General features: G+C 43.2%; 1 protein-coding gene across 4 annotated transcripts in view; it reads right to left on the minus strand.

Annotated features, from left to right (window-relative positions):
* The window catches only part of NTRK3 (neurotrophic receptor tyrosine kinase 3), a gene marked incomplete at both ends in the record, with an annotated part of 370,615 nt that overhangs the window by 10,494 nt on the left and 332,540 nt on the right, over positions 1-27,581 (minus strand). Inside the window, one exon of one of the 4 annotated variants that reach the window (XM_082649285.1) lies at positions 17,318-17,392. The exons of the other annotated variants lie outside the window; for them this stretch is intronic. Within the exon in view, the coding sequence (XP_082505411.1) occupies positions 17,318-17,392 (75 nt within the window). The remainder of the gene's footprint in view (positions 1-17,317; positions 17,393-27,581) is intronic. 4 annotated transcript variants of the gene reach the window in all.

Here is a 27,581-nt window from a genome sequence, read left to right on the forward strand (position 1 = left end):
CATTTTTTCAAGGAACCCTGGATCCTTTTGGTGGACAATGGAATTTAGAGACCACACTATGGAAGCCAGGAATGCTCACTGCTGTTGGGTTGGTCAGTATTTCTGGGTCCTTATAATGGAAATAACTAGGAAAAACTTTTCTTTCGAAAGAAAATACTTCATGAGTTTATATTGCTTTTTCCAACTCAAATTTAGGATTACAGAGCTTTTACTTGACTTTGGTTTTATATCCATATTTTTTTTCTTATGCTGAAAATCTTACATTAGTAGTATTACTTATTTGCTTTATCCTAATATATATATTTCAAATTCAGTTCAAGTATCTTTACTAACAACATGATTGCTGAAAGCTGTCTACAGTCTTTGCAGTTCTTTTCATCTTTAAGACATACCTACTAGGGACATACCTAAAACATTGCTATGTTTTAAAGTCACGTGAAGTAATTCCTCTCTGAGTGACGAAGTCACCAACCTAATACACAGGTTAATCCATTTCATTTTCCTTTTGATTTTTAAGAATGGCTTTGCTTTTTCTTTCCCATTCGACATAATGTTTTACAAAGATGCAAAAACCGTTGCATGGTTTTAAAGTCAAACCAAAAAATCAAGGTACATGAAATCTAAGTCTAGTTCCATCTCTGTTCACTCTCCTCACCCTGATCTCCTCCCTCCAGAGGCAACCATTTTATGTTTGTTTTTAGTTTATTCTTTTATTGTTTGTAACATAAGCAAATATGGATTATATTCATTTTCCTCACTTTCATAAATGAAAGTAGGATACCATACCTGTTACATACTTTACTTCTTTTCCCCCACTGGGGTTCTCTCATTCCTTTTATAGCTAGATAGCACTCCATGTGCATGATAACACCACAGTTTATCCAATCAATCCACTATTGATAGGACTGGGTTGTTTCCATTCTTTTGTTATTGTATAGCTCAAGTGGTTCTCACTCCCCCTAAAGGGTAATTGCCTAAAATTTCCATGGAGTGTAACAGGCAGAGATAGACTGCAGTGCCCGCTGAAATGTTTTCAATAACATAACTTTGGAGATACATGAAGTCTTTCCAATGGGTACCCAGGCAAGGATAGTTTTGAAGGATTATGCAGATCCTCAAGTCTCCTATGGATTTTTTCTAACACTGAGAACTCGCTGTGGTCCAGCAATTTCCCTGCCCAATTGTGCATGCACACACACACACACACACACACACACACACACACACATGCCTGCCACTCTCAAAAGGAAAGACAAATCTCTCACTCATTCTAAATCTTAGGATAGAAAACCTACAGAAGACAAATGAATAAACTCTGTGAAATATTGGTATGGGTGTTGAAAATGAATGTCTCTAGTAACTGGGAAATAAATTCTTTTGCAAGTCTGGTGGTTTCCAATTCTTTTCAAACCACTGAAGGGGGACAGACTTCAAAGAATTATCAGCTGAGAGAAGATTAAAAAGAAATTTTGATAAGAGACCAACATGTGATTTTAGGCAAAAAATGAGATATGAGTTCAAAGAATTGTCACATTACAGTAACAAAATTCTTTCCTTTCCCATCCGGTTTATTGTGAATAACGTTTCTCATTTCTTATATTTATAAAAATGAAAAAAACAGTAATAGAATTGATCCTGAACCTTAATCTAATTCCTTACCTTAGCAATAAATAATATTCATCAATGAATACAAACTAATCAAAAAATATAAGAGGTATTTCCAAAAATATTGTACACCTTATCTTTCACATTCATCAAAAGTTGTGATAGATATACATTATTTCGATCTACTGCCTATTTCTGTGTATTACTAATAATTGTAATGATAACTCAATCCAAATCTCTTAACATCTAGAAACTTATGATCATTGGGCATTAAAAATTATATTTAAATCTTTGTACATATTTCTGTCACACTAAATTATGATAGAATGGCCAATAAAAGCCTTTCATGCATAAAACGAGAATCCATAAGGATAAAATTTGGTAGGGAAACTGGAATGAAAATATAAATTCAAGAAGAAAAAGGAACCATGTAAACCTGAGTGTTTAAGTACTTGTTCATGTGTTTTATAGATGATAGGTCAAATTGCTCTGGTATTTAAAGTTCATTAGCATTAAAGGAGCGATGTATCTTTCTAATGTCAATATTTACAATGCTGTGGAAATGACATACTTAAAAGTATGGTGACGATTTTAGATGGCAACTTAAAACATGCAAAGGGACATACATGGTTTTTCAAAATTATTTTAGGGGTATTAAAGTTTGAAGATGACAGGTATAGAGCCTGGGCATCTAGGGTGTAAAGTTTATCTTTCCCCAAGGCTGTATGTCACCCATCCTCAGGCCTGCAGCTATATCCTGGGAGAGGATGTGAAAAGAGGAAAGCAAAAACTACAGCCTCACCTCCAGCCTCAGGTGCTTGCCTGAAATCCTCCAGCCTCCTTTCTTTCATTCAAGCCTTCAGCCCTCACTCCCAGCCTTGCCCTGAGGATCAGGAGTAAGTGGGATTGAAGGGTGGAAAAGCAGGATGGCTGCAGAGGCTGCCAGGTTCCTTTTCCTTCTGGGGGCAGGATGCCCTGGGGCAGAGTGTTCCTGGTAGGAGGCACACCTCCACCCTCCCCACAGCCATCCCTTCTCTTCGAAGCCTGCCTTTCCTGAACAAGGAAATTGTCTTGCTTATTTCCATAGAATGATGTCAACTTCCCTGCAGTCAGAGGGAACCCACTGCTGTGGGTTAAAGAGAAACTCAGCTGAGCTCGAGAAAGCTCTCAGGTCTCTGCATCTAATTACACAGAAAAGGAGGCAGCTTCTTCAAAGGACATATGGAAGCCCGCTTCTCTCCCAGAAGTTCAAAATGTCTATCTTCACATAGTTCTGACAAGGTATAAAGGAGACAAAGTGACCCATATATTCCAGATAAAGAAATAAGGACCCAGCAAAGGTGAGCAAATACAGGGCATTATTGATACCAATGGAAGGATTCAAGCTTCCTCTGTCATCACTAATCTATATGGGCCATGTCAAAATCTGTTAAAGCAGATGAGAATGGCAGGTGCTTTCTGAAGAGTTATAGAAACTTTGCAATGTACATTAATGGCAAAATACCCTAATCAGGAGATTATCATAAAGATTGTCATATATGGTGCCATTATTTTTTACTTATTCAATTTTAATCTCTCTTAATTGCATGTCACAGCACATAGAAGGGTCTCCATATCCATTAAGGAAAATAAAAGGCTTAGCATACATGCTTTCTTCATCCCCTGGAAAGTCTCCTGGTTTCCCAAATGCCCCAGTAGCTTTGCATCTTACACCCAGCTCTGCTCCTCTGAGCAGCTCGTCAGCCAGGCGGGGGGCAGTCACCTTGAACATGCCCAGGTAGGAGTCCCAGCCACTAAACGCAGTCTTTAAAATCACTGCCACTCTTATTCCCGAGGGTCTGGGGTTTTCAAGGGCTGCATATCAGTATTAGCTACATCCAATACAGACACATACATCGGGAAGGAGACTGCTTAGATGAACATATGTGCATGTCAATCACATGCATGTGAGTACAGTCATGGATACAAACAGGTCTGTCACTCATGCCCCGAACATATGAAGTTGGTGAAATCTCCCTCTGACACCTCTTGAAATAAATGACCTAAATGTAGGAGGAAAGGCCCAAAGTTTTTTTTTGCTTTTTTTTTTCATTTTAACCATTTTTAAAAATTGGAGTATAGTTAATTTACAATGTTGTGTTAGTTTCAGGTGTATAGCAAAATGATTCAGTTATACACACACACACACACACACACACACACACACACACACACACACACACACACATATATATACACACATACCTGTAGTTTTTCAGATTCTTTTCCATTATAGATTATTACAAGATATTGAATATAATTTCCTGTGCTATAATTTCCGGTCCTTGTTTACCTATTTTGTATATTGTAGCGTGTACATATTAATCCCAAACTCCTAATTTATCTACCCGTCCCCTGCTAATCCCTTCGGTAACCATAAGTTTGTTTTGTGTGTCTGTGAGTCTGTTTCTGTTTTGTAAATAAGTCCATTTGTATCATTTTTTTCAGATTCCACATAGACGTGATATCATATGATATTTGTCTTTCTCTGACTTACTTCACTTAATATGATAATCTCCAGGTGCATCTATGTTGCTACAAATGGCATTATTTCATTCTTTTTCATGGCTGAGTAATAGTCCATTGTGTGTGTGTGTGTGTGTGTGTGTGTGTGTGTATATGTATCAAAGTCCTTGCATCCTGTCTCCAAGATAGCAAAAATAAATGATTTCACTCTAAACCAGTTGGTTAGCTTTGCTGACGGCCTCAAAACTCGCCAGAATGGCAGAGCCCTCCTTCCTGGAATTAACCCTTCTCACTGCCCGCCCCACTCCAACTGCTGGGCTCTCCTAATAGCTCCATCCCCACATATATGGGAGGCCCTCGGAGCCTTTGAAATGGCAGCCTGCCCTCAGGGAACTCTCTCAGTTCTAACTTCTCTCTCCTCCTCCTCTTTCCTTCTCCCCTCACTTTCTCCAGTGTGGTCTTCTGAGTTGAGGATACTGTATTTTCAACCAGCTTTTCACCTCCCTGCCCAGCTCTAAAATTTGATCATTCACTAGGCATGCTTCTTTGGTGTCTGAACCTATACTCTTTCCCTCCAGATGCCATCTGGATTCCTAGTGCACCTTTAGGGGACCAGTCTGCGCTGCAACTGCACACTGTCCAGCCCCTCAAATCCAAGTTCTTTAGAATCCAAGGTCTGAAAGGAGAGATTCAACACTAAAGCTATAGCTCATGAACACACAGGGCTGGGAAGGGCCTTGGAAATTACCTAACCCCCCTAAGGGCATGGAAACCTTGGCTGGAAGAGAGGCAGTGACTTGTCCAAGGTCACTAAGGAAAGTTAAATGAAATGGAACTGAAGTTCCAAAGAGTCTTGTTCTCAGTGTGAACCTTTTAGTGGAGAAGGGCATACATACATAAAGGTGTACAAATCAAAAACACACAGATTGAATCTTATGAAGTTTAAATTTTGGATCTATAGTCTCCTTTCCTCACTGATGTGTACGGACTTTGGGTCACCTGGCAGAACGCTGAGTTTCCTCCTGTTGTAATGGTGTGTGCCTTCGGGATATATTAGCTTGAGTATTTGTTTGGTTTAGATCTACAATCTATGTGTGTGTGCATTCATAAATATGTGTCTGTCTGTGGCTTCATACCAGTTGCAGAGATTTCACGGATGAAACCTTTACACAAAGACTGAGATTTTCTATAGTGACATCAGACTTCTGACTTAATAAGGCAAAATTGTTTTGGCTTCTTTTTGTCTCTCTTCCTCTTCCCAATCAAGTAGGGCAAATTATTATGTAACTTCTTATAGACACAAACTGAAGATCACGGCCCCAGGTCTAATGGGTGCTTGGAACTCTTTGGAGGGAAAGTGCAGAGGAAACTCACAAAGACACTATTATACCACTGCTCCCTCAAAGCAGGGCTTTATGACGGCTTAAGCAAGAAATGTCCGTTTAAGAGAACTTTGGTGGAATGGATGTTTCAGGCTGAGCCTCTAGCTCCAGGATTAGGAAAAACCACTGGAGTTTTCCAAAAATACAAGGAGTTTTAAGAGCCAAGTTGTTCAGCAGTGTGAGCCTAGAGGATAAAGAGGCCCATTGTGATTCTGCCCAACTCTCTTTACCTAGAGCTGCATCTGCCGGGAGCAAGTTCTCAGATGGAAGCCCCAGGACACATACCTTTTATAACTTCCCCTTTTGTTTTCCTCTTTCTAAATCCTGTCTAAATGCTGGCACTCATTCTGAGAGCTCATTGTCCTTTACTGCCCCAAACAATGTATATTTTTATAGAGCCTACATTGCAAGTTCAAAGATGTGGGCTGAAAAATGAGTGGCTCTGGTTTTCTTTTCCAAATGCCCAGCCGTGGAGCCTCCTGGCTGCACTCATATCTTCTCATGGAAGCAAACTTGAGGGATGTTGTTAAAAGGGCCCAACTTGCTGAACAAAGCTGGAGATATCAGCTCAGCTCAGATCCATGGATCACACTGGATCCAGACTGATCCATTCAGACCTCAAGTGCTTGCTAAACATCAATAGGTAAAGGAAGGCAGGAGGATAAAGCCTCTTTGTGATCAATCTAGATTTTTAATTTACCCTGTACAGCTCAGACACTGATAGGTTTTGGTTTAGATTCAGATTTATTTAGCAAAAATAAGATAATCCCTTTCAAGCAAGAATGGCTTTGCTAAATATTTAGATGCCTCCCCAAATCTGAAAAATATAACAACTGCTATTGAAAATGTGTGTATAGGATGAAGAAACAGAAGATCCAACAGAGCAAAAAGGATAATTTATAACTTGGCCAATACCCTTTACTAGCTAAGCAACCCTAGGGGATGTATTTGACCTCTGAAGACTCAGCTTTCTAGGGTATAAAATGGGGACAATAATGCAGCTACACAGAACGTGTACAGACACTAAATGAGATATTAACTAGAACAGAGACATGGTGGGTTTTCAATACACATGCTCATGCATGTGACTTCGGATCAAAATCTTTCTTGAAAGATGCTACTTTCTCAATGTCTATGTTTAATGAATGAATAGCACCTCTCAATTTTTCCAGGGACTTGGACATTCTGCTCAGTGACCCTTACAACAAAGAGACACCATTCTTGATTTATGGATAAGGAAACCAGCTCAAGAATGGAATGTCAGCAAGTCCATGGTGGATAGAGGCCAAGCTAAAAGTCAATCCACTGCCACACTCCAAATCTCTCTCATTAGGGGTTTTGTGGGTTCAAGACAATTCGACCTACAAACACTGGGAATGGCTAAAAGAAGCTTCCAGGAGCAGTGTGGCCACCAGACCCGGATCCTTGGAATATTTGGCTGTTTACCAAAGCAGGGTTTAGACACTTAGGAAGTGCACCTAATGTGAATCTCAGGGAAGACAAGACCGGGCCAGTTAGTGGCTGCACAGCCTATGAGAGAGGCCTCAGGGGAAAAAAGGAAGAACAAGATAATTTGAATTTTAAAAAGCAAAGACTAAGATGGGATCTTTTTCCTCCAAAAGCAAACCGAATTATAATTGTCTCCTCCAGCCATCTTCTCAGAGACATTAATAACAATAGCAATAATACTTCCTATTGAATGAATATCCCACCAGCCTTAAGACGACAGCATTGAATTTTTAATCACGATTCTAGTTTTATGATATCATCTTATAAGCCTGGGCTTTCCATCCAGGAGCAGGGGTGACCAGACAGCAGATGTGCACCAATGGCTCCAAGAGAGAAAGAGCTTTTCTAATAATCACTGGAATAGCCTCCCTTGAAAGCCAATGAGGCCTTATCTGTAAATAAGCTCAGGCTGAGTCCCACCTCTTAAGCTTTGAATGAGACGCTAGACTATGTGGCCTTCTTAACTGCAGGCTTTTTTTCCCTCTAATTTCAAGATTCCAACAGCCTGGCACACTTGACCCGTCATTTATAATGTCTGTTATGCAGACCCAGTGCCTGGGTTGTGGGAACACCTTCTTGCCCTTCCATTGCGAGGGTCCCAAATCAGCTGTCCCAGAAACAGACAGCTTAAAACAGCCTCTGTTTGGTGCTATTGATCTTTATCTCAGACAGAATGTGTGAGGACTAATTAGAGAATGTTTATAAAGCCTAGCCAGTAGCACGAGACTACCGTTGAAAGTACTGATGTATAGTATTATCTCCTACAATGACAGGGATTTCTGTGCTGGTCTGACACCTGCCATCATGAGGGGCTGCTTCTGAACTGTCTCTAAAAGAGGTTTGGCCAGCTGCGGTCTTCCCATTTCCCTCACTGTGAGAACCCTCGGGTCATGATGCATGTGGTTCACACATCTCTCATCTCTCTAGGCCAGAGGTTGGAAAAGGCAGGTTGCTGTTTCTGGGTCAGTGGAAGGTAAGACCTAAAGCCTCTAACAATCTTTGCACCCTGCACGCTCTACTCAATGCTGTTGAAAAAGCATAAAATCTCCCATTAAAAAAGCTGCTGGGTGCAGAAACTGGTCCCCAGAATGGGAACAGAAGGTGGCCCACCCTTAAGCAGATCGCACAGCAAAGGCAGTATAACATCATGATACAGCGTTAGACACAAGGCCGCAAATTCATAGCCATGTAACCTCCAGAAATCACTTAACCTCTCTGAGCCTTGGTTTCTCCATATGTTAAATATCAACTGGTATTTACTTCCTAAAATGACCATGAGGATTAAATAAAATAATCCACGTAAAGCATTTGGCACAGTATCCAGCACATGGCAAGTGTCAACACAACGGTCCCCATTAGCACTATGGGTGTGCTAGTAGCATTGCTATCTTAGCACATATTTGCAAGAAGCGTTCTCCACATCGAGGATTTAGATAACATAGGGGGATAGGTTTTGAACTTCTGTGGGGGCAGGTAGACGGGGGTATTTGGTGATGGTAAAGATTGAGGCCGGATTAGGAACTAAATCTCAGGTGTCCTTGGGTATGGCTCGTTCAGTGTTGGGCTTCCCAGAAAGAGAAGTCTTTTTTGGTTTTGTGCTGCCATAAGAAGCAAACAAACCCTTGCCTCCTTTCTCCCGCCTCCCTCCACTTGCCCTGTGCTCTTAGTGAAGCATTTGCCATCCCTCAGTTACAGTGCTTAGTGCAGGTAGAACACATCAGCCAGAAAGGCACGGCTGTAGCTAGAGGTAAAACCTGCTACTTCTAAACCTCTCCAAATTAATCATTCTAACCTGAGGGAGACTTGGGCCTTTGGGCCCACCTTTTTGTTTTATTAACTGCCAACAAAAAATGCCAGAAGTGGCTGGGGAAGAAGCACAAAATGGGGGACAGGGAACACTTTGCATATTTTAATTACTTCAGTAAACAATACATATCACAGCAGAAGCCTACCATCAATGGCTACGTCCCAGGCAAAGGGAATTTGGAAGAGCATCATGGGACCTGACATAAAAAACATGCACCTCCTCCTTAGGCTAGAGGCTGCCTTATCTAGCTTCCCTGAGCTGGAGTTAAACTTGCAATCCCTCCACAGACTAGTTGCTGGAGCAGCTCCAACTACGGCAAGAAGGTGAACAATACACAACTTTTCACACTCAAACCTTTCTGGAGAATTGAATGCTCCTCTTCACCCAACAGAAAGAGGGATTCTTCTCGGAGTCACGAAACGAGACCCTTCAATTCTAAAGGCAGGACACTTGGTGCCTGACAGGACAGAGCTCACAGATCACTGGCTGGATCTCTGGCAGGACCACAAACATGAACCAGTGGATAACATTCTCCATCCTCATGTAAAGGTGGGGATTCAACTTAGAAAAAATAACAGGATTAAGTTCTCAGGGAAGCCTGCGGTTAGGTGATAGCAGCTGAATCACTCTTCGAACTGCCAAGTGATTAATCAACTTGTTGATACCACTACTATTTTTATGCATCACAGGTTCTTAGTTAGCCCTTCCCCTACGAAATTCCAGGAAAGAGTATTAGTTAACCTAGCCACCCCCCTTCCAGTGATGGGTGGCCTCCAGCATCTTGGGAGGAAGGCAGCAGGAAGGAAGATCTGACACCAAGGGAAGCCGTGGAACCCAGTGGAAAGAACACTGGATTGAGACTCAGGTCAACTGAGTTCTTACCCTAGTTCCACCAGGGTGTCGCCCTGCGGCTTTGGCACCCTGTGCTTCCTTTTGATCTTAATGTTCACATCTGCAATAAGGAAAGAATTGGACCAGAGGATTGCTACACTTCTTCTCCATGTGAAATCGGCATGAGATTGTCCAAAGCAAAATTTTCTTATCTTCATCAATATACCAGGAGCACTGAACAAAAGCTCATCTCAAGGTCCTTCCCAACAACAGCAGCCTCAGCAGCCTGGCTTTCCAGAGTTTGTGTGTGTGTGTGTGTGTGTGTGTGTGTGTGTGTGTGTGTGTTCCAAGAAAGACAAGAAGAGCAATGGGCCAGAACTTGGGAGCTCCAGGGCCCTGCCTTAGGTTTACATCACACCACCTGGCTCATCCCTGGGCCCCTGGGTCCTCATTTATAAAATTGGTAGGGTGAGCGAAGAGAATTGGGCTAGTTGACTTTTAGGTCATCTAGTTCCAAAACATGGTGATTCGGTGAAGCAAAGACTAGATGACCTCTGGATGCCCCTCCCAGCCCTGGGAGAAGGTTAGAGTTCTGAGACCCACTAGTTCCACACAGCCCACTACTCTACAACTGGATCCCAGGGTGCCTTTTTGCAGTGAAGGGTGTGAGCCAAGGGTAATCTCAGATGAAAGGGCTGGAGGAGCTTTCCCTCCACACAGCATCTGGCATCCCAAGCTATCATCTGAGGCCTGCAGCTGTGGGCTGCCCCTTCTCCCTTTATAAACAAGCCCTACCTCTTGGCTTCTCCCTCAAGGTCAAAAGGAGGGGGAAGACTGCTCCGAGGATGAACCCAGGAGAAAGTCTTAAATGCTAAGCCAGTAATCACAGTTGGATGGTTTTTTTCAAAGGCATTCCTACTCTATTGTACACATTCATGTTTCCAAAAGCGTAGAAGGAGGATAAGGGCAAGTGGGCTTCTTGTCTCTAATGAAACTGGGATGAAACATCTTACTCAGGGTCACTTAGTGAGTCCCCAGGAGGTAGAGCGAGGCTAAGTCTGGGGTAGGCAATCCTCAAGCATAGTGCCCTCATCTTAATTTATTTAAACCTCTGGTCTCCACTGCAACAGAGGTAGAAAGAGATTCTTTCATTATTTCAAGGTTGGGGCAGAGGTGGAAGGCTTGTCCCAGTGAACAGGGATACAGAACAAAAACTTACTGAGTGTTTATACTGGGCCAGGATCTGTGATAAATAAGACAAAATGCACTGCTTCATCCACTCCTCTCAATATGCCTTGGCTCTGGAAATTATTATTATCAAAAGCATTGCATGAAGGAAGGAAGGGAAGGAAAGGGAGGAAAAGGTTAAGCAACTTATGTGAGTCCAAAAGGCTGAAGAGTGAAAGATCCAAGCCTCACACCTAAATTATTCTGATTCCAAAACCAATGTTCTTTTGCACCCCCAAGTCAGAGGTCTTATGCATTTTCAAGTTGAAGGGAGACTCACTTGTAAAAAAAGTTTTCAAGCCTATAAATTGATGGGCTGGAGGTGGCAGATTTGGGGAAGTATGATAGAAATCCCAGAATTTGATTTCTGTAAAAACACCCATAAAAGCTAAAGAGGATTTTCCTTCAGAAATATCTAAATCTGCAGATTCAGTGAAGGAAGATGGAAGCCAACATCGGCCCAGAGAATGCTCATAAAAATGACACTGGAAAACATCATATGTTCCTCCTCGTAGACGGACTGGAAAAAGCAGTCAGTCACGGGCTTTGCTTCCTTGGTCTTTGCTTTGCAGATTTTCTCTGCGTGATGCCTGGCCTGACTCCTGTAGAAGTGAGGCTGATTATTTCAGCTGGGCTCCCCATGGCAAGGACTCCCTGATGAATACAAGTCTTTGTTAGTGATCAACTAGGTCCCAAATAATCTGTTCAGTTCCTGCAGCATGTATCATCATAATTTTCAAAATTCATTAGCCTTGATTGTTTGGAAATCTATTTCCCATTAATGTCTCTTTCTCTAAGATCATAGTTTCAGGCAGAGAAAGAGGAAGGCACAGAGAGATGGAGGGATGATGGGCAGGTTGAGTAGAGAGGAGAAGGAAGGAGGGAGAGAGCTAGCAACACATGTCAAGCCTGGTGACTTATTTGGGTCTTAGAATTAAGCCACTGCAGAAATAAGTTCTAAACCTGGATTTGGTGATTACTGGGACAATACACTGCCTTTTTGCTTAAGATAGATTAAGTTTTTTGTCACTTGTAGCCAAAAGAATCTTGATCTAACAGTCGAAAATTCAACTCTCAAGTTCATCTTTATTTCTAGGAATAAATGTCGATTTCTAGAAATGAACCTAAGAAGAAAGACTCAGAGAGATGCCAGAGGCCCAGATAGAAACCAGCTTGCCCAGCTAGGATGGAAGTGCAATATACCTTCTCTCACCCCGAGTGCACTTTTCTTCTTTCCTGCTCTGCGTGCTGGTACCCACATGCCAGGGTCTCACCAACCACCAAGCATCACACACGTGGCTCTGAGACCAGCACCTGAACTGAAAGCTTTCCTTGTATGACTGCACCTGCCCAAAACCAGTGCGATTGGCTGCAGGTCGCATCAGACATCTAGTTTCCATTAGGGTTAGCCACAAATGCCAGCATGGGAGGAGGTGGCAGAAATCAGAGGAACTAGCTAATGCTCAAGAGAGGTAGGGACCAGCCCAGCAGACCCAGGCAAAAGAGATAGCGGAACTTATGTTATTTCCACCAGCATCTCCAGACAGGAGGTCTTGTCACAATCCTTCCAGACATATGGATTTCTCATAAGTCATCTGTCCCCAAAGAATTGTGGAAGCAAATGGACTTGACCAACTTTGAAGATAAGATCCAGAACAAGGAGTATAGAATCCCATCAAAAATGCTAGGGCACCTTTGCTAATGAGCGGCATTATGGCACAACCAGACGGTTCCCTTCTTTTCTCTGTCATCTTCCCTCTGGCTCCCCAGAGCCCTTTCACGTGAAGCCCTGGGCCCCACCTCATACCAGGCAACTCTCAGCATGCTCTTCTGGGGGTTTGCTCTGATCTGAGACATCTATTTTCAGATCATCAGAGAGCAATGCCAAGAGAACCAGGAGTTCAAAGATTAATTACCATTGAATGGGCAGAGCTCTTATCTCTGGATAAATCTCTAGGTGAGAACCCAAAGGATTGACCCTGGGAACACACAACCAATTTCCCTGAACTTAAGGACATGAGACGCCACGTAATTAAGAGGAACCTCCCACAGGACAATATATTAGGCTCCCTCCCAAAAGGCCAGTCTTCACTCTCTTACGTTGCAAGACTTGGAATAGCAACAAAAAAGTGAAAAATCATATCCCACAATTTCAACGCTGTTCAACTATGTTGGTTTTTGACTCCGTCAAAGTCCTAGTGTGTTTTAGAATACTCTCTAGCTCATAGACAACTTCACCACAACTTGATTCACCCTACAACCTCCGTCCGTGATGGCTGAAAAACACTAACCTGCAGAGAGGGGGTGAAAAAAGCTCATCTTGAGTTCTCCTTTTGTGCCTTGGGTGTGCAAAGAGACAGGTATGTGTTTTCAGGTTAATTAGAAAAACTGGGTTCATTGGGGTGAGGAGATACATCCTTGGGTTCCCAGCATGCTGGTGTAAAGGGTGTGCCTTGGGTCTCCAAGCGAGTTCCCATACTGGGACTCACTTATGACCATGTACCCTCACAGACTTGGGTCAAAGACTCCAGCATTGTCTTTCTAGCTGCAACTAAGTCCTTTCTAGAATTAAGACATTTAATGTGTGACTGGCAGGGTGGGCAGTATGTAATCAGTGAAAGAAGGAATATCCTTGTCAGCTTAAAAGATAAGCAGATATTTCTAACCTTTACTCCTGTTCCAAATTGGTACACCACAGAGCACATGGATACAGAAGAGAGAAGTCAACTGATGTTGAAACGGGTTCATATTTTAGAAGAAAATGTAGTTTGCTTTCTTGCCTCTTTTTGCCAGGGAGGGGACTCGGAGACAAGTCAGGGAAGAGTATCCTATGGAGGAAGATGAATGATGATTTTCTCCTTAGCTCATGAGTTTCAAAGTGATGGAGGGAAACTAGATAACAGGCTATAGGCAGAAAAGAACCAGGATTTGACGGGGCAGCCATCATCCAATAGCTGGAATACCACAGTAAGGGACATTCAAGTGCCTGGAGTATATTCTTAAGTGATTCTGACATTGTGATGGTAAAGAAAATCCTGAGTAAATGACAGAGTAATAACTTCTCTCTATCCATATGACACATATTGTGAAACTAAGAGACATTGCCTTGACGTGGATTGAGACCTCTGGATAAATACGTTACAGAAGTCCAAGGAAATAACTGCATTGCAGGTGGAAAGATCCTCCTTTAGAGTAAAAGGAAAACGGGAGAGGATTATGGGAGATCCCAAAATAATTCTTCACTTTGCTACAGCAGCTCTCTCTGGTGCACATAAACGGTGGTTTGCTTACCACACCACTTTATCAAGAGCCCACCTTATGCATAAAGTAAGATTCTACTTAATTTTTTTTCTGAGAAGTATGTAAATGTACATTACAAATAGACACAAGGTCACAGAGTGATATCAACGTTAAGTATAACCATAAGAAGATGTGGTCCAGAGACTTCCTGCTTCTTGTTAATAGCAGTCCCAAGACTGGATGAAGTCAGTCTGTGGGTTCCATTCACAAAGGCAGGCAGGAAACTTAGGATTCTCTTCAAACTCAACTCTTCACTCAATCCCCTGTTGAAAAACCTTTGTCTGGTCTCAGACGTCTGCATGCATTCTCCCCAACCCTATTATCTATACAGAGACCCATGCACCGCCCTCCTTCCAACGTGCACGAAACCCAGGAACCCAGGACACACTGAAGTCAAGCTCCACCTCTGCCTAGGATGGATGCCCCAATGGGAAGACGAGCTCTCATGCCCCCCGAATGGTCCATGCCTATCCCCATTCCCAAGGACAACAACATAAGGAGAAGCAGCAGAAGTTGCTGTACGTCATGCACAGTCAGCAAAGACATGTACAATCACCCCAATACATCTACTCCTCATCCAGCCATGCGCGTCAGCCAGTTCGCAGGACCTTGTGGTAATCCAGCGAGTCCTACTTCTCTTTTCTTTCTACTACTTCCTGCCAACTGGTATCTATGGATGGATGCTGAGACTAACTGATAGAAGCAGGGTTTCAGATACACTTTCACCTGGGTTTAGATCCCGGCTGCACAATTTTCTAGTTCCATGTTTAAATGTCGGTGTTCTAATCCATAAAGTAAGACTTTGATAAATTCATCGTGAGAACAGTGTAAATTAAATAAACATACTCAGAGCCCCTAGCAAAGTGCCTGACAGGTGTAGGTGCACAATAAATGTGAGTTGTCATCCCCTACAACCCCCAAGGACACCAGATGGAAGAAGAAAAGCCTCGAACTATCCTGAATGGCCAGGGCAAGTCAAAGATTGAGGGATTTTCTACAAAGATGCTCCCCAAGTGGATAAAGCCACAGACTCATTCACTTTCTGACACCCTCTCAGTGAGGTTAGTTGGAGATGAAACCTATCAAACAGACAAGGTATGCTTCCAATGCCATGGCCACCCCTGATTCTGTCTCCTCAATTTTTTTTTGGTCATTCTGAAGTTTTTGAGGTTTCTTTTGCTTTGGATTCAGAATTTCCAGATTTGACTTGTTTCAGAAAAATTTAAGCCAAGCCATTAAAGCCTTCCTTGGCTAAATTAAATAAACTAAAATACACTGCAGTCTTCAGGAGACTCAACTGCTTTGACCTCCCCGTCTAAAACTGCAAACACACATGTGCGCGCGCGCGCACACACACACACACACACACACACCACCACCACCACCACCACCACCACCACCACCACCACCACCACCACCACCACCACCACCACCACCACCACCACCACCCCACCACCACCACCATTACCATCACCAAGCATTTCTTTTTCTCTCCTCTGCTTTATTTTTCTTCTAAGGACCTGTTATTCTCTAACATGAAATATATTTTACTTTATATTTATTTTCTATCTTCCTTATTAAGGTCAGAGATTTTTGTCTGTTTTATTCACAGTTGTATCCTTAGCACCTAGAACAGTTCACAGTACATGAAGAGAGTGACTGTATGTCCCAATTTCTCAGGGAAGGTCCCAGTTTATGCCTGTGGTATCTATTTAATTATTAGTAGCTTCTCTTTTCATTTTCTGAGACATTCAAGTTTAGCCAGTCAAATACACATAGTTGATTAATAATAAATATTTTTTGAACTTAATTCATAAATTTGACCAATTTGATACTTTAATTAAGCCCATCAACTCCTGAAACCAAGAGTTTTACCTTGATGTGAATGAAATGCATATGATGTTTTAAAAGCATGAGAGTGATTAATCTCTTATAATGGTCCTGCTTTCAAAATTCTCACAAGACTGGCAAACATGTTCTGATAAACTCAAGCTCTACACAGCTGTTAGCATTGAAAAATCCTAAACGTTAATGCCTTTATTGGTAACAGTGCCAAGAAGAGATACCTATAAAAATGGGATCCTGAGAGAACTTGGGAAGCTATGCTTAATTTACCTCCTTAACCAAATCATGAGAGAAATGAATGGAATTGTAAAAGCAACCCCGTTCACCTGCCCAGAAGACTGACATCAGGATAATGTCATGTAATAGAAACCAGAGGCTTCTCTCTTAAAAATGAACTACAACACACCCAGTTAGTGTCTGGAAACAGCATCTGGCCTGTGGGAAAGCATCTCGAGATGGCAAGAAGGACTCATATTTCCTAGTCTGTGTGAGATTTTAAGGTTGGGTAGGTAAATTTTGTGTTTCTATTTTCCCAAGTGGACCATTCCCCAAACAGAAGGAAACAGCCTCTAGGCAAAAAGTGGAAGGAAGCGATCCACTTCTGTCTGATGATCAAGGCAAGACAGATGGAACTTTGACTAATGCTGCAGTATGTCCATCTCCACTCCAGAAACTACTGTAGAAATTACAATGGGGAGGGGGAAAACCTTCCCCTCAATACTCAGGGATATGACTCAGGCATGGAGCTCTGTAATAGCTATCCTGAACATCAAATTTCTTAGACTAAGCTTCACCTGAAGTCAACGGGGAGACCTCCAGTTTTTCAGACCCTGAAGTCTATGTGGTACTCTTAGTTCCTTAAAGGGAGTCTCTTAGGGAGTGTAGGCATCCAATGTGTATTCAAAACTCAAGGCACCCTTCCTGAAACGCAAGAAAGCAGCCAAACCACAGTCCATGCAGAGCCTCCAGCCTCTACCACACGCGCAGGCCCGGACAGAATCCCTAGCAGCCATTTGAACTCCGGCGGCTCTCCCAGATGTGCACCTCATTTTAGCAGAACATGGCCCCGGCCCCTCCGCCACCACCACCACCACCATGCTTCTTGCCCATGAGACATCCGAAGCACATCAAAGCCTTTGGCAGGAAACTTCCATGAATGTTAAACGATGTCCCCATGATGGGAGGCAGGGGAGGAGATGTGGGGAGCAGCCCCAGCCCATGGAAGTTCCTCTCCAAAGTCTGCAAGCTCTCAGTTTGTGTGTGGACTGCCCAGCCCCCTGACCCCAGAAACGAAATCCAGACTCACTGTGGAAGCTGCCGATGCTTCTAGCCTCTGCCGCTGCCATGACACGCTGAGCGGGCCCTTCTGGCATAGCCCTTCCTGACAGTGAATGGGGGAGAGAGGGGGGCAGGGGAAGAGAGAAGAAAGGGATGAAGGCATAGGAAGGAAGCATGGAAGGACGAAAGCAAGGAGGAGAAGGGAGGTGGGTATATCCTTAACTGAATGGCCTGTCTCTCTTGGCCACAGCTTCCAAACACCTCTCCCATGTTACTAGAGAGAAAGGCTAACTGCATCAACTCATCCCAACTGCCCTCACTCAGGAGTCCATGGCTAGGCAGATACACCATCACACCACTCCTAGTACACGACAACCAGCTTCTTCCTTTGTGAGCCACCAAGATCCAACTGGTTTCCCTCCAAGGGTTCTACTCCTGACCAGATGAGCCTTCCAGCCAACTGACTCTCTGAAAAGAGGTAGATTTTTACCTAGAATTTTCATCCCTTTAGGTCAAGAAATAGCACCTTCTCCAAAACTTCTGAGGAAATATTTGTCTTCAGCAAAAAATCACTGAATTTATCACTACTTTTAGGCGTTTCTCTCCCAGATGCCCTTTCCTGCCTTTCCAATTTAGAAAGGAGGTGAGCTAACAGGACGTCATCTGTATAGAGCCTCAGCTCTCTTCCTCCTTGCTGTCAACAGAATCACCATTTATTTTCCCTGTTACCACTTGGGAAAAACCGTTTCCCCTCAAAAAGCCTCTTGAGAAGTCAGAGGAGGGTGTGTGTGTGTCAGGCTGCCTTAGAGGAGGAACTTACGGTACCTTAGCAATAGCATTTTTCAAGCACCTCCCAAATCAAGAGCTGTGGACAGAAGATGAGACACAGTCCCTGCTCTCAGTCAAACCAGAGGCAGAGAAGCACAGGAATGAATCAAAAAAAATAAAAAGAAGAAGCACATTCAGGGCTTCCCTGGTGGCGCAGTGGTTGAGAGTCCGCCTGCCGATGCAGGGGACGTGGGTTCGTGCCCCGGTCTAGGAAGATCCCACATGCCGCGGAGCGGCTGGGCCCGTGAGCCATGGCCGCTGAGCCTGCGCGTCTGGAGCCTGTGCTCCGCAACGGAAGAGGCGGCAACAGTGAGAGGCCCACGTACCGCAAAAAAAAAAAAAAAAAGAAGCACATTCATGAAGCAATACATCTGTGTGTGTAAACCAATAGGGCGATGCCAAGGAGACCATCCCGTGAGGACAACGAAATGGGCATCACTGGGTTTTGATGGCAGTGAGGAACAGACAGAGAGAAAAAACAAAGGGGGATATGAGAAAAAGAGCACATGGGAAGTTGGGAAGAGAAGACGTTATGGGCTGAATTCTGTCCTCCCACCAAATTCTTATGTATTAATCCCCAGTACCCCAGAATGTGACTAGATGTATAGAAAGGGTCTTTAAAGAGGTAGTTAAGGTTAAAAGAGGTCATCAGGGTGGGTCCTAATCCATTATGACTTGGGTGCCTAGAAGACTAGGACATTTGGACCCAGACATGTACAGAGGGAAGATGATGTGATGACACAGGGAGAAGACGGCCGTCTACAAGTCAGGGAGAGAGGCCTCAGAAGAAACCAACCCTGCCAACATCTTGATCTCAGACTTTTGTGGTACTTTGTTATGGCAGCCCTAGCAAACTGATGCAGAAGTCCTTATGAAACAATGGGAATGAGCAAGTGCCGTTGTGGAATGAGGGACAGGCTGGCTAGGTGTCAGGGGGCTTCTTGTGGGAGGGGACAGGAAGGAGACTGGCAGAGTGCAGGGTGAGGAATGTATATTTTTGAGAAATTATATTTCCCCAAGCCTTTAAACAAGCAGGCAGAATGATGAAAAGTTTGAGAAGTATGGGATGGAGGGCTCTGAGACTGAAGGTGCACACACTGATCCAAGTGTTGGTCTGATCAGGGTGTGAATTAGGATCGTTCCTGCCAACATTCAAAGAACAAGTGATGCTGAGGTGCTATGAAGAAAGATGTAACAGGATTTGGTGAAGAATTAGGTACAAATGGGGGACAGACAAGTTCAAAAATGACTCCTATTCCGGGAACCTCCCAAAAGAGTTTTTGTTCATGCCAACAGACTGCTGAGGAGTGGCTATTTGAGAAGTAGGAGGTCACCACGGTGAGTAGTATCTCCAACGAGACAAGTTTCAATCACCAATGAACTGTCCAGGGGAGACTTACTGGTTAAGCAATCAAAGAGAGAAGAGGTAGAAGCTAAAAATGTAAATTCAAACAGCTTCTGCACAAAAGCAAGAAAGGGTTATAACCATGTGAGTGTGTGAGCTTTCCAAAGTAGATGTCTAAAATGGTGGCACTAGAACTTCCAATGGGAAGGAGAGAAACCAGTGGAAGAGGTAAAGAATGGCTATAAAGGGGAGTAGATCATAGAGCATCATTAAGGCACTGAACAAGGATGTTAAGCAGTGGGGGAGTGGAGGGGCGGGAGAAAGAATGGGGCAGTTATTGATAATGTCATTCAACAGTTAGTTCAAAAAAGGATTAGACTCTTTAGAGGAAAGAAATCTGAATTTGGCCGTGGTGAAATAATTAGTGAACCCCAAGATGCAGAGTCAAGGAAGGGGTAAGATCAGAAGCTTAAAAATTAAGACAGAAGATGAACACAGCCTATTAGAGCAGTTGAGGAGACAAATGAAAGTTGGAGGTGGCAGAAAGGTCAACTGAAGAGTTTTCTTTAAAGTAAAAGAGATCATAGAAGACAGAAAGAAAGACTTCAAGATAGAGTGAGACAAACAGTCACAGCAAGAGGTGGGCTAGAAACAGGGCAGGTGACAGATGGTGAGGTGTGAGGGAAGTGAGAAAGAATGCAGATGTGTGAATCTGTTGATATGGAGAGGGTGAATCTGGCCTAATATTTCATAGCATTACAAAAATACATATTTGACACAGTTCCTGGCATAAGCATAATAGTTCCTTAAATTACTCTGCCACTTCTAACTTTAAACTCTACCTAACTTTATGGAGACAGTACTATACTGTTAGACCATTTAAAATGTCTATTCACAAATGGCCTCACATTCTTTAGAAAACCTTACTTAGGAATCAGAATACGGAAACAATCTCTGCCCTGCCCAACTTTTTTGTGCAATCTGAGGAACACCAACTAATCTCTCTGAGCCTCGGTTTACTGGTCTGTAAGTAGGAATAATAACAATAGCCTGGTTGACCTCAAAGTCCTTTGATGATGACCAAAGAGAAGCATTGGACCTGTGAGATGGGAGACCAACGTTCTTATTTTAACTCTACCACCAAATAGATGCATGAGCTTGAGAAACACCTGCTCTTTCTCTGGAGTTCAGTGTCTCCATCTCTCAAATAAGTGGGTTCAACAAGATGACCTCCAAGTTGATTTCTAGCCAGGATTTCATGAGTTTGCCGGTGTAGATCACTTACCCAAATTTCATGGCATTTATCAAGGGCTCTCACAACTGGCTTAGGAACAAAAGAGGTTAATGGATGTAGGAGGACAGTCCAATTGGGTGGCTTCAGTCAGGGGAGAGAGGTGGATTTAAGCAGAAGACTAGGAAGCCAAGAAGTCCTTGCTATCAGATCAATAGGGATATATCAGAATTTCTTACCTAGATGACACTGATCATTTGATTCATCTGACTCCCTTGCTCTGACTTCTTCCTCATGTAACCTTCTCAATGTGGTCAGACTCCCCACACAGGCTGGCTTACTGGGAGTGAATGCTTTGATCACACAGCCTTTCAATAATCTGGTCCCCTGTGCACATTAATAAATTGTCCTCCTGGTGCTAACTGCAGTCTCATGGGTGTTTTAATTATTGTGAGACATTCTCTCAGGCCTTTTCACTGATAAGCAGATGTTTGGGCCTTTGGTAGGGAGTCAGATCCTGTTGGCTTTTTCTTAGGTGACACCACTGCATCTTCCAGATATACCTACCCAGAATCCCCACATACTGACTATTGGTACCTGGCAAGTGGGGACCATTATAGGACCGTTAAGGAATAATGGCCGTTATTCCTTACCCATCACAAACACTTGTCATAGGGTAATATATTTTTTAATTAAGCACTTTTATTAAGCGCTTTTTGTGTGAAACATCACTGTGATAAAAATGGAGTGGGTTCCTTTGCCTTTAAGGGAATTTATGCTGTAGAGGACTACAGGACATGCATGTACCCAAATGACTCAAGGACATGACTAACTAAATAAATACAAAGATCAGGAAGTTGGGGATTGACTCATTGAGTAAGAAAATGATCAACTTCAAGAACAAACTGGGCCACAACTCAAAGTTCCATCCTGGCTACAGAGGCTGGAGAGCATGACTCAGTGAAAGAGAGGTTGTCATGGTGATTGGCAGAGTGGAAGAGATGGCCTACTGACAACCACTGCCAATCAAGTTTGGGATGATGATGAACTTTTTTCCAGAGTGCACATGATCATCTACTAAGCAGACTATACTGCTGGTGATGGTGGTAATGGTGGTGGTGGCAGTGGTGACAAAATCAGCAGCACCCAAGCCAACAGTTCACAAAGCTCTTGAATATCCGTTATCTCATGTTATGCACAGGAATGAGCAGTGGCCATCGAGTTGCATATAATAAGAGATAAAAAGGAGGGAGGACTGGGCTTTAGCCAGCCTTGTCTCTATCCCCAAGGCTCTAGGGCACATGACCCTAACATCTTCCTCTAGGGTAACAAGGGGCATCACACACTTAGGAGGCCTGGCCTGGAGAATGAGCCCTAGTTCTGAAGGCCTTTGTCTACCACAGAATTCATGGTTATGGTTATCAAAAGTTAGCTTCTTCTTGGAGCTACCAGGTCCGAAATGGGAAAATTCTTCCTCTGACCAAGTAGAAGTGCTTTCTTTTTCCTCCTGGGCTTCCAACAGACCAACTCCAGTAGTCTACATCAGTCCCGGAAGAGTGAGTGGCTTTGTTTTTATCTCCCTGAGTTCTCTTAAGTAGGCTCTTCTCCCCTTCAATGTTAGGATCTGGCACCAAAGACCATAATAGGAAATACCTTGGCTTGTAAGTAACCTTAAATTATTTAAAATTTCTTATACAGATGGTCCCCAACTTATGATAGTTCAACTTCAGCGTAGCGTGAAAGTGATACGCGTTAGGTAGAAATAGTACATCGAATTTTGAATTTTGATCTTTTCCTGGGCTAGCGATAATGCAGCAGGATACTCTGACGTGATGTTGGGCAGCAGCAATGAGCCTCAGCTGCCGGTCAGCCATGAGATCACAACCCACACACTTACAACTATTCTATACCAATACGACCCTTCTATTTTTCACTTTCAGTACAGTAGTCAATAAATTACATGAAACGTTCAATACTTTATTATAAAATACACTTTGTGTTCGATGATTTTGTCCAAGTGTAGGCTAATATAAGTGTTCTGAGCACGTTTAGGGTAGGTGAGGCTAGACCCTGATGGTCAGTAGCTTAGGTGTATTAAATGCCTCTTTGACTTAGGATATTTTCAAGTTACAATGGGTTTATCAGGAAGTAACCCTATCGTAAGTCGAGGAAGATCTGTATATAATTTCTACCTTATTCATTCACATAGAATAATAACTACCATCTATTGAGTGCCTAATAGGTACCAGGCAATTTGCATACATTATCTTATTTAACCCACACAAAAGAAGAAATTGTTCTCATTTTTTTTTTCTCAGATGAGGATCTAAGGCTTAGAGAATTTAAGAAAATTTCCTGAGGTCACATAGCTCATAAGCAGAAGCTCAGGATTCAAAGGAATATCTCTCTGCTGGACTCCAGAATTAGTGGGTACTTTGCCCATTTTCTCCTGGGTTCTTCCCATCCCCACCTCAGCTTTGTCCTGTGGGATTGGCTAAACTTAAAAAATAAACAACCGGGAGTAAAAACTCTGTTTAAAATTCTGAATATCAAACACTATGTTGACCCAGTCCTCCTCCCTCTCCTCCTGTTTAGACTCAGATCACAAAGTCCTGGGCTTTGAGGATTAGGAGAGAAATACAGTCCCCTACTAGGAGGAAGTCAAGGGAACATACTGTTCTCTTTACATGCAAATATCTTTTTCTGTGTGTGTGTGTGTGTGTGTGTGTGTGTGTGTGTGTGTGTGTGTGTGTGTTGCGGTACGCGGGCCTCTCACTGCCATGGCCTCTCCCGTTGCGGAAGGAGCACAGGCTCCGGACGCGCAGGCTCAGCAGCCATGGCTCATGGGCCCAGCCGCTCTGCGGCATGTGGGATCTTCCCTGACCGGGGCACGAACCCGTGTCCCCTGCATTGGCAGGCGGACTCTCAACCACTGCGCCACCAGGGAAGCCCACATACAAATATCTTAATTACAGCTGGTAGAGAAGATATTTGTATGGAAATTTATGTATTTTTATATGTTATATATTCAGTTTGTCATTAAAAAAAAAAAAAAAACCGTTTATACTTGAGGACCCCAAACTGGGTCTGTTATAATACTCGCCACTGTCAAGTTATAAAGAGGCTGCTATCCCCACCGTCCACAGGAGCAGAGAAGGATAAAGTGAATTAACACCCTGCAGCCTTCTCCTCTCCTTTCTTGAGGTTGGGTTCCAGTATAAACATGCCTCATGTTCTTGAAACTTTCTGATGAGGATTCTGCCTGTCCTTATTTTTCCGCAATATCTGTCCCCATGGAGATCAGGCTGACTATGATAGCATCTATCCCATGCCTGCACCACTGTCACTGACAAAAGGAAACAACTAGATTTCAATATTACAGGGAAGTGAAACCAAATTTAGGAGACCCCTGGAAACTGCTCTCAGAAAGAGGATATTATGTTTTTGGCATGTCAAGGGAGGGAGATATTTATATCCCATTGATTCCCCTCCAGCAAATAAAACACAACCAATTACCTATTTTGGTCTCACTGAGCATCTTCACGTTTTCCTGAGTGTTATAATGTCTGTTTTATAATATAAACTGTGTTTATCTCCTCTAAGGATATAGGAAAATATAGACTTATTTTGCAGCAGGTAAAATTCTGGCTAGACATAACTGAGAACTTCCCACTTCTAAAGGGTGTTACGAATTAGAAAGAAAAATATAGATAAATCTCTCACTAATGATAGCTTCCCTTTGCCACAGCTGGAAAGAATAAGGGGGAGCCAGTGGAATCCCAGGAGATGCACCAGAATAGAGCAAGCAAACCATCTGTCGGGAATGATTCTGAAGCTGTTCTGCCTGGGGCCACAGGGGTGAAATAGATGACATTTAAGGCTCCTTCCAGCTTCATGTTTCTTTAAAATTGAATGATTTGGCATTTGTTCATCTGTTTTTAACACTCTAGGGATGCAGAATGGACTAGGTGGCCTAAAATATGCATTTGTAAAAAATCCATCCCGACCCTCCGTTTCACTGTTATTCTTTTTCAAGCTTACAGTACAAAACGGATAGAGGCTTTGAGTTCTCAGGCCCTAGCCTTGAGTTCACCTTTCCCAGCCCCACTAATTCCGATGGCTTCTCTTCCACACTCCACTGCTAACCTCACAGCAAACAGCCTTATTGTCTCTTCCCTGGACCATTGCCATGGCTTTAGTGGCCTCGGGTCCCAGCCGTCTCTCCTACATGCCACTGCCTGATGACTGGTCCTCACAGAGCCTCATTTACACTAAAACAGATGACAAACTTCCCATGACTGTCCTTCAGTTACCCACGTCAGAACAGCTAGCTGGCCTTTCAAGAGCTGCCATAGTGGTCCCATCCTTCCTTTACAAACATCCTTCCATGCATCCTTCATGTACCTTCAGGTTTGGCTGGTTGAGTGACACACTGTTCCAGATCACTCTCCTGGTTTGCCTATTTCAAAACTATTTTTATTCCTCCTAAAATTCAACCCACTGACTGCCTCAAGACCCAAATTATCCCTCTAATTACATGGGCTTTTGAAATTGGTAACCCTATTGTGTTATGGTGGAATTACAAATTTTCATTCTGTTTTATATTCCCTATGAAAATTTCATTTCCTTGGGAATACAGATCACATTCTCTTCATCCTTGCACATAGTCAGGGAATTGTATTGAATCCTGTCCCCAGCACATGGACCTTCTCAATGGCTAGGGTATTTGGCACAAGGGGAAATAAACCAGCATGGACAAGTTTAGCAAATGTACAAAGTGGATCACTCATCCTAAGGCTGTATAAAGGCTCTAACACTGACTTGCTGCTGGAGAATCTCAAGGTCTTGAACACATCACCAACCCTCTCCAAGGCTTAACTATAAAACGGAGGCCAATAATAGCTGACCTGGAAGATTTCAGAAGACCCTCTTCCTTTCCCAGTAGAGCACTAAGAGGCTGGTGAGAAAGTGCAAAGCTCCACAATCAGCATGTGTAAAATGAGCATGCCTCCTTCAGCTGGTTTTGGTGTGAGGGCTTACATGATCAAGCAGGGAGCCCCAGGACACAGGAGAATCAGGCGGGATTCAAGAGCAGAGTTATTCATCCACTGATTCTCTGCTGCTACCATTCTGGTTGTCACCTCTGTCACTATTAGGTGTAGCTGGAACACATAAGATCTGCCCTAGATCTTAACTGGGGAGCCTATTGAAGGGATCCCGATGCTTGGCCCTGCAGGGCATGGAAGCCCTTCCACAAAGGTGATACCTATTCAGGCTCCTCTTGGTCTGGCCTAATCCACTTCCTGCCTAACTCTGAATTCCCATTCTGACTTCATTCATTCTTTCATGCATTTGTTCATATGTTTATTGGATGTTTGCCAAGTTCTAGGTCCTGTGCCAGGCACAGAGGACAGCAGAGTGAACAGGAAGGTGCACCCCTGGCCCTCTGCATCAGTAGGATCAGAGCACCAATCTCTTACACCCCCATTCTTCCTGTATCAGCATACCACCTCCCCTCCAAATCAAAACATCTGAAAACATTTCTATTCTGGAATTCCAACCTCATCTTCTTCAGGACTTTCTTTAATTCCAGATTTGAGCCCTAAACTCTTAGTGTTGTCTGATATTCTGAGAAAGATATAATGGTACCAAAACCCCACCCTTGTCAAACCCAGGTTAAAGGCAGTCTCAGAAGTGTATGAGTCAGTGACCCATACAAGGAAAAGGGATCTGTCATGGGGCATAGTCTTAAGAAGCGAGAACAAATCGCTCTGGCACTCACTCTGGTGCAGAGATGTTTGTTTTCTCTCTGTAAATATGTAACAGGAAATTAAGCAGTTCACCTTTGTACATCATTTTCATACCACCTGTGCATGAGCCAGATGGCAGCTCTTTGTTTTAAAAAATTAAAAAGGAAAGAATAAAAGGAGGAGTTTATCTCCACCTCCCCCTCTGCCCTCCTATACACACCCTGGAATCTACACTGGGCAGATGAGCGCATGTGCGCGCGCGCGCGCACAAACACACACACACACACACACACACACACACACACACACACACACACACACACACACACACACACACACACACACACACACACACGCCTGAATTATCTGCATTTAGCTGTGTTAGGTACCAGAAATCAGCAAACTCCTAGGCCCAACAGATTTCAGTAACGTATGGTAGCCGAGAGGTGCAAACCTGTCCCGGGTGTCAGCTTGCAGAGAGAATCCTTCAGCGTTCTTGCTATCTAATAAATCACTGTATTCTCCCAGAGTCTCAGCCGGTGTACCAAACAAAAAAAATCTTTCATAAATCACCTGAACATGGACTTAGCTCTAAGATTCATGAGCAAGACCACATAAACACAGACCAGAAGAACAGGCAAGTACTGATGACCCAGTATTTCTATTTAAGTTGAAACCTTGGGAAGGAAATTTTCCAAAGGTGGTCAACATAAAGGCTCTGCTCCTTTGGGGCAGCTACATGATCCCAGTTTATTTTCCAATGGTCAGGAGGTCCTTCTCTCTGACCTGAGAACTACATGTGGAAATAAGATTATCCCTGAGGTTCTCCTGCCTTGGGTGTGAAGGGGACTAAGGAAAATAAACAACAGTTTATCCAGTAAGTAGTGTATTCCAGGCTCTTTACACAGATCAACTTGCTTAACATCAAAAATAACCTGATTGAGAGACCATGTTTGTCCTCATTTGAGAAACGGGGAAATTAAATAGAGGTTTCAGGAAAGCACATTGAGGTCCCATGGCTGTTAATGGCAGTGTTAGGATGTGAACATAGGTAACATTGGGCCCAAATACAGAACTCCCTTGTCACCTTGATGTCTTCCAATACGGATAATAAGACTTCACAGTTTATTACTGATAT

Source organism: Grampus griseus (genome assembly GCF_964374135.1).
Source record: "Grampus griseus genome assembly, chromosome: 2".
Lineage (NCBI taxonomy): Eukaryota > Metazoa > Chordata > Mammalia > Artiodactyla > Delphinidae > Grampus > Grampus griseus.